The sequence below is a fragment of the Haliotis rubra genome, unplaced genomic scaffold, assembly GCF_003918875.1.
Source record: "Haliotis rubra isolate DU_JTF1 unplaced genomic scaffold, ASM391887v1 Scf864, whole genome shotgun sequence".
Taxonomy (NCBI): domain Eukaryota; kingdom Metazoa; phylum Mollusca; class Gastropoda; order Lepetellida; family Haliotidae; genus Haliotis; species Haliotis rubra.
Window position 1 is genome coordinate 284,934 of NW_025767595.1, and position 7,680 is coordinate 292,613.

The 7,680-nt window shown below is 40.5% G+C and overlaps 1 protein-coding gene across 2 annotated transcripts in view; it reads left to right on the forward strand.

Annotated features, from left to right (window-relative positions):
- LOC124263004 (natural resistance-associated macrophage protein 2-like) overlaps window positions 1–7,377 on the forward strand; it is a 29,518-nt gene extending 22,141 nt beyond the window's left edge. For both annotated transcript variants that reach the window (XM_046697618.1, XM_046697619.1), the window contains exons 10-14: window positions 1,330–1,449; window positions 1,720–1,943; window positions 3,297–3,453; window positions 3,604–3,654; window positions 6,787–7,377. In XM_046697618.1, the coding sequence (XP_046553574.1) occupies window positions 1,330–1,449; window positions 1,720–1,943; window positions 3,297–3,453; window positions 3,604–3,654; window positions 6,787–6,921 (687 nt within the window). In that variant the 3' untranslated portion in view covers window positions 6,922–7,377. The remainder of the gene's footprint in view (window positions 1–1,329; window positions 1,450–1,719; window positions 1,944–3,296; window positions 3,454–3,603; window positions 3,655–6,786) is intronic.
- Window positions 7,378–7,680: the final 303 nt, after the last annotated feature.

Sequence of the window (7,680 nt, forward strand, 5' to 3'; positions counted from 1 at the left end):
AGTGTTGGTTTAGTTGCTGATTGATGAGTAGGAGCATAGTTGGTGTTGTGAGGAGGGTGAGAGGTGAGTTGGGTGAGGTGAGATGAAGTGAGGTTAAATGGGTTGGGGTTAGGTTAGGTGAGATGAAGTGAGGTTAGGTGGGGTGGGTTAGGTTAGGTGAGATGAAGTGAAGTTAGGTGGGGTGGGGTTAGGTTAGGTGAGATGAAGTGAGGTTAGGTGGGGTGGGGTTAGGTGGGATGGGGTTAGGTTAGGTGAGATGTGGGGTTAGGTGAGAGGTTAGGTGGGGTGGGGTTAGGTGAGATGAAGAGGTGAGGTGGGGTGGGGTGGGGTTAGGTTAGGTGAGATGAAGTGAGGTTAGGTGGTGGTTAGGTAGGGTTAGGTGGAATGGGGTTAGGTTAGGTGAGATGAAGTGAAGTTAGGTGGGGTGGGGTTAGGTTAGGTGAGATGAAGTGAGGTTAGGTGGGGTGGGGTTAGGTGGGATGGGGTTAGGTTAGGTGAGATGAAGTGAGGTTAGGTGGGGTGGGGTTAGGTGAGATGAAGTGAGGTTAGGTGGGGTGGGGTTAGGTGAGATGAAGTGAGGTTAGGTGGGGTTAGGTTAGTTCAGATGAGGTGAGGTGAAATGAGGTTAGGTGGTGTAGGGTTAGGTGAGATGAAGTGGGTTTAGGTGAGATGAAGTGAGGTCAGGTGGGGTGACGTGAGGTGAGGTGAGATGATATGGGGTTAGGTGGGGTGAGATGAAGTGAGGTTAGGTGGTGTAGGGTTAGGTGAGGTGAGATGAAGTGGCGTTAGGTGAGATGAAGTGAGGTCAGGCAGGGTGGGGAAAGGTGAGGTGAGATGAAGTGGGGTTAGGTGAGGCGAGATGAAGTGAGGTTAGGTGGTGTAGGGTTAGGTGAGGTGAGATGAAGTAGGGTTAGGTGAGATGAAGTGAGGTGGGGTGAGGTGAGGTGAGATAAAGTGGGGTGAGGTGAGATGAAGTGAGGCTAGGTGGTGTAGGGTTAGGTGAGGTGAGATGAAGTAGGGTTAGGTAAGATGAAGTGAGGTCAGGTGGGGTGGGGTGAGGTGAGGTGAGATGAAGTGGGGTAGGGTTAGGTGATGATGATGTTAATGTTTTAGATGGGTCACATCTTTTTCTTTTGCACTGTTGGTTATAATAATGTGTGTTACATATATTGATAGTGTACCTCCTACTTTAAACAGGTGATGCCAATGTGTAATGTTTTTGTTTGTTGTCCGGTTCATGCCACACTCACCAATATTCCAAGAATGATTCCAAATCAGATCTTTGTTGGTCCTTTATGTAATAATACTATTCATTTGATCGTTCTTTAGGGAGTGTTTCTAGGATGTCAGTTCGGAGTCGCTGCCATGTACATTTGGGCAGTAGGGATCCTGGCCGCCGGTCAAAGTTCCACCATGACTGGCACTTACACTGGACAGTTTGTGATGGAGGTGAGAATATTGTATTAATAAACTAATTTCCTATGTAAGTGACTGAGTGAGTGAGTGAGTATGGTTTTACGCAGCTTTTAGCAATATTCCAGCAATATCACGGTGGGGGACACCAGAAATGGGCTTCACACATTGTACCCATGTGGGGAATCAACCCGGCCTTTGGATTGACAAGTGAATGCTTTAACCACTAGGCTACCCACCTCCCCTCTTGTAAAGGACATGATTAGATCATAAACTGATAACTAATACTATGTTTATCGACTTCAGGGTTTCTTGAACTTGACGTGGAAGAGATGGCAGCGTGTGTTACTGACCCGAAGCATCGCCATCCTTCCAACAGTGTTTGTAGCAATATTCCAAGGCATCGAGAACCTGACTGTGATGAACGACCTGCTCAATGTGCTGATGAGTCTTCAGCTGCCCTTCGCCCTCATCCCCATCCTGACCTTCACCAGCTCCCCTGAGATCATGGGGAGCTTCTCCAACGGCGTGTAAGTACCTCGTTCTTGATCTTCAGGTGAAATTCTTGATACATAGGTCGCGATACTATAATATTGCGATGTGCAGGTAATGATACAATACAGAATCAGAACTATTTTTATGGATATACAACTTCTTTATTCTATATAGGTGTCATTGCCAAGCGAGTTGTGACAACGAAATTAGAATCTATGTTGAAACGTCGCCTATATAGAATAAAGAAGTTGTATATCCATAAAAATAGTCCTCATTCTTCATCTACCCAACTTCTAGAATGGCAATCAAAGAAATGATACAATACATAATGTGATATGTATGCCATGATAATATACCTATTGCGATATGAAGGTCGTGATACTATTCGTATTGCGATATGTAGGTCATGATACTATACTTATTATGATACGCAGGTCACCATACTCTACATATTGTGATACATATGTCATGAAACTATATCTGTTGCAATAAGTAAGTGGTGATAAAACGTATTGTGATACATTGGTCATGATACTGTCATGGTCTGTCTCATAACCCCTGAACTACATTATTGTCCCTACTTCCTAGCCCTCCCCGCATTGCTAAAGCCCTAAAGGAATCTCCCATCTCACTGGGGTTCCTTTTCAATTTAAATGGGATTATTTGTTACTATCAAAATTATATATTCAGAGACTAAGCCTTAGTCTACATGTAGTGTAAAAATTGTGATTCAGATTGTTGATTTCTAATATCTAATCATATGTTATGCATTAATGTTTGTATCCAGTTTGTGTTCGGTTGAACAACAAATACAAAATGCCATTTTTGTTAAAGCCTCATTGTTTCCTTAGATTTAACTTGATGACCAAACTGAAAACTTTGAACACATTTTTGTCTAATTTAGCTTCCAATAACCTTAGATATGCAATTAAAGCAAAACCTCATGTATTTAACTGCACATCACAAATTTGTTTGTAAATGTTAAGACTGTTGAATACAATGAATGCATATTGTGACTGCAATATCATTTATTGATTGAGTTGGTGGGGTAGCCTAGTGGTTAAAGAACTCGCTCGTCACGCCGAAGACCCGGGTTCGATTCCCCATATGGGTACAATGTATGAAGCTCATTTTTGGTGTCCCCTACCGTGATGTTTGCTCCTCCCTCCTCCCTCCTTCACTCCTTCACTCCTTCACTCATAGTGCAACAGACAGCCTGGAATACCAATAGTTTCCAATCTCAAATCACCCCTTGTATGCATATTGGTCACTGATAAGTGATTCATTGGTGCCCAATGTCTTTCTTACAGTGCTAGATATTGTCATTTTCTGGCTCCATGGTGAGCAGTATATACAAGATAATACAGTACTCCCTTTGTTCTCTGCAGTATCATGAAGATCATAACTACCCTTCTGGCTGTGGTCGTTATTGTCATCAACCTCTTCTTCGTCGTCGTCTACATCCAGCAAGCACCTGCTCACTGGGCTATTTACCTTGGTGTGGCCATCATTGTTGCCTTCTACATTTGTTTTGTTGCCTATCTGGTAAGTAGACTCGGCTTGACAAATACCCAGGTCAACGTGACAATTTCATCACTTTCAAATTTCTAGCCCTACCCAGCTTGGACAATAAACTGTTACTTGTTTCCCAAGTTTGAAATACTGGAAATCTGACTGACTTGTTGCATTTTTCAGGCTATAGTTTGTATGGCAATGATGGGAGCAGATTTTCTCAAGAAACTTTCGGTAAGAGATTTATTATCTTCATTTTAGCCCCTGCCCTATTCCATTCCAGGCATCGAGTGTTGGTCATGTTTTCAGTCAAAGATGTGTCTGTCCCATACTCCAGGGCCGCGATCCTCAAAGCGTTTGTAGAGTTACAAGCCGCCGAAACTATATAGTTTATCACTGGATTAAGAATGATGTAGTTCTATGAATGCTTTGTGGATTGGGCCCCTGATCCATAAGTAAGAGAAATAATTTGCTGACTGTTGCATTAAACAACATTCAGTCACTTACCCATGTCCCGTACCCAAGCTGGTGAGAAGTACATGTGCTTGACTTTGTCAGTAACAGATGGGGTGGTGGGGTATCCTAGTGCTTAAAGCGTTTGCTCATTATGCCGAAGACCCAGGTTCGATTCCCCACATGGGTACAATGTGTGAAGCCCATTTCTGGTGTCCCCCGCTGTGATATTGCTTGAATATTGCTAAAAGCGTAAAACTAAACTCACTCACGAACACTGTAATAGACAGAATTCCTGACTGTCCCTGTAATTGTCTTTGAGGTCTTGGTCATCCATGGTTTTAAGTGTTCCAATTGACTTTGGCCTCGTAAGTTCTTGTTTGCACCTGCTACATAATTTTGACAGCTTCTGACAAATATGCAGCTTCAACAATAGACTGATGACAGAAGTTCTTTTTCTATCTGAGTTAAAAAATAATAGAGATCCTTATTGATCTGAGTTCAATAATATTCTGAGATCCTCATTGCTCTAAGGTCAATTATATCCCGATATCCTTTTTGCTCTAAGGTCTATAATATTCTGAGATCCTTATTGATCTGAGGTCTATAATATTCTGAGATCCTCTTTGCTCTAAGGTCTATAATATTCTGAGATCCTTATTGATCTGAGGTCTATAATATTCTGAGATCCTCTTTGCTCTAAGGTCTATAATATTCTGAGATCCTCTTTGCTCTAAGGTCTATAATATTCTGAGATCCTCATTGCTCTAAGGTCTATAATATTCTGAGATCCTTATTGATCTGAGGTCTATAATATTCTGAGATCCTTATTGCTCTAAGGTCTATAATATTCTGAGATCCTTTTTGCCCTAAGGTCTATAATATTCTGAGATCCTCATTGCTCAAAGGTCTATAATATTCTGAGATCCTTATTGATCTGAGGTCAATAATATTCTGAGGCCCTTTTGATAATATTCTGATCTAAGGTCTATAATATTCTGAGATCCTCTTTGCTCTAAGGTCTATATTGATCCTCATTGCTCTAAGGTCTATAATATTCTGAGATCTTATTGATCTGAGGTCTATAATATTCTGAGATCCTTATTGCTCTAATCTATAATATTCTGAGATCCTTTTTGCCCTAAGGTCTATAATATTCTGAGCTCAAATCCTGAGATCTTATTGATCTCATAAGGTCTATAATATTCTGAGATCCTTATTGATCTAAGGTCTATAATATTCTGATCTAAGGTCTATAATATTCTGAGATCCTTATTGATCTAAGGTCAATAATATTCTGAGATCCTTATTGATCTAAGGTCTATAATATTCTGAGATCCTTATTGATCTAAGGTCTTTAATATAATATTCTGAGGTCTATAATATACCAATGCCTCTTATTGATCTAAGGTCTATAATATTCTGAGATTCTTATTGATCTAAGGTCTATAATATTCTGAGATCCTTATTGATCTAAGGTCTTTAATATTCTGAGATCCTTTTTGATCTAAGGTCTATAATATTCTGAGTTCCTTATTGATTCAAGTAATATTCAGATATTTATCCTTGGTCTTTGATAGTCATGATAAACAGTATCGTTTCTGTATACCAATGCCTCACTTATCCAGAAGATTTACTACCATATAGCTTGAATGTTGCTGAGTGTGGTGTAAACCTAAACACAGTCACTCACCTAGAAGATTTCACTTTCAGTGTTCTGTTGAAATTAACAATGTTTCTACTGAAGTAGAAATCTGGATTCCTCAGTCCCAGTTTAGTGCGTACCACTGTTAACACAGACAAATCTACCAACAAAAGGCAGAATATCACATCCAAAATTCTAATGCTTGGTTTCTGCTGTGTTTGTGAAAAAAAGTACTTTTTAGACATGCCATTCATTACTGCAGTGAACACTACTTGATTTGAAACACGAATAATTAAATATTTTATTTAATTAATTATAGGCTATTTATATAGCACACATATCCAGGCAACTAGTGCTTGCTCAAGGTGCTGGTATTTTTTCCGCTCTCTCACTGGATGTCAATCTCAACGGCACATCATATTATCAATCTCAACTCCCTGGGGAGTATACAACTCTTGCAGCCACCAGGCACACCGAGTTATTGTGGCTTTCCCATCCTTACAAGGTACCCATTCACAGCTGGGTGGACTAGGACACATAGTCACAGTACTTTGTCCAAATTTACCGCTCGTTGCTGTACCCACAACTAGGTGTTTGCACGTATTCATGTGGCCACCATCTAGTCATTTAAGTGCACAGGGTTGTGTACTGTACACTAGGGGTTGTGACAACACTGAAAGAGTCTGCACACAAAGTTGACTCCAAGGTTTTTACACCCGGTCACAGGTGGGCTCGATCCCGACGCCTCAACCTTGCTGGATCACTAGCCTGGAGCCTTAGCCAGCTCGCCCACCATGCCCCAATTAATAAAACATAACATTACAAATTGCACCATGGGCAGGAGGACACAAGATGAATTGCATCATTATTACATGATTGATCAGATCTGCCCAAAATATAGTGTTATTTTGACCTTTCTGATAGTGAGTGAGTTTAGTTTTACGATGCACTCATCAATATTTCAGCTATATGGCGTCAGTCTGTAAATAATCGAGTCTGGACCAGGCAATCCAGTGATCAACAGCACGAACATTGATCTATGCAATTGGGATAGGATGACATGTGTCAACCAAGTCAGCGAGCCTGATCACCCGATCCCGTTAGTCACCTCTTACGACAAACATGGGTTACTGAAGATCAATTCTAACCTGGATCTTCACAGGTCCTTTCTGATGGTACCATGCTGGTTCTCCATTTCAACTTTTTGCAAAATTTATAGAATTAAGCTCAAGCTCAGTCCTGTTTATTTTTCAATTTTATGTCACCAGATATTTGGCCACTGGATTGTCCCTAGAAGCAGCAGCCACCTTCAGCATGATGCCATCGACGGCGAACCGGCGACTGAGATGTCAACTGCAGCCAACGAGACCAATAAACAATTGTATCGAAGCATTCCAGAATAACCATGTTTTAGATTATTTTTACGAATAAACTATATTTAGTCCATATATATATATATATACTTAAAGGAGTAAAACCGATCACATCCTTGAATACTGGATCCTGGAATACTATGATGTCATCCTTGAATGCAGTGATGTCATCCTGGAAGAATGTGATGTCATCCTTGAATGCTGTGATGTCATCCTTGAATGCTGTGATGTCATCCTTGAATGCTGTGATGTCATCCTGGAAGAATGTGATGTCATCCTTGAATGCTGTGATGTCATCCTCGAAGAATGTGATGTCATCCTGGAAGAATGTGATGTCATCCTTGAATGCTATGATGTCTTCCTTGAATGGTGTAATGTCATCCTTGAATACTGTGATATGGATGAAGTTACACGCTTTCTTGACAACTAAACTCACATTGTGAGAAGAAAATAACTGATGAAATAAATAAAGTTGTTAAGAATTTATCATGTTTTACAAGGATGAAATCGCAGAATATATTCCTATTTGTTTTACAATGGACAGTGCAATGAGTGGAATGTAGTTTCTATTTTCTGTGTACACAAAGCAAATAGAAAGGTCTACATCATGCTACATATTGACTGAGATTTGTTTTACGTAGTATTTCTGAGACAATAGAAGCTGGGATACTAGAATGGATCTTGGGAACCAGAATCTGTCTTTGGTACTAGAATGGATCTTGGGAACCAGAATCTGTCTTTGGTACTAGAATGGATCTTGGGAACCAGAATCTGTCTTTGGTACTAGAA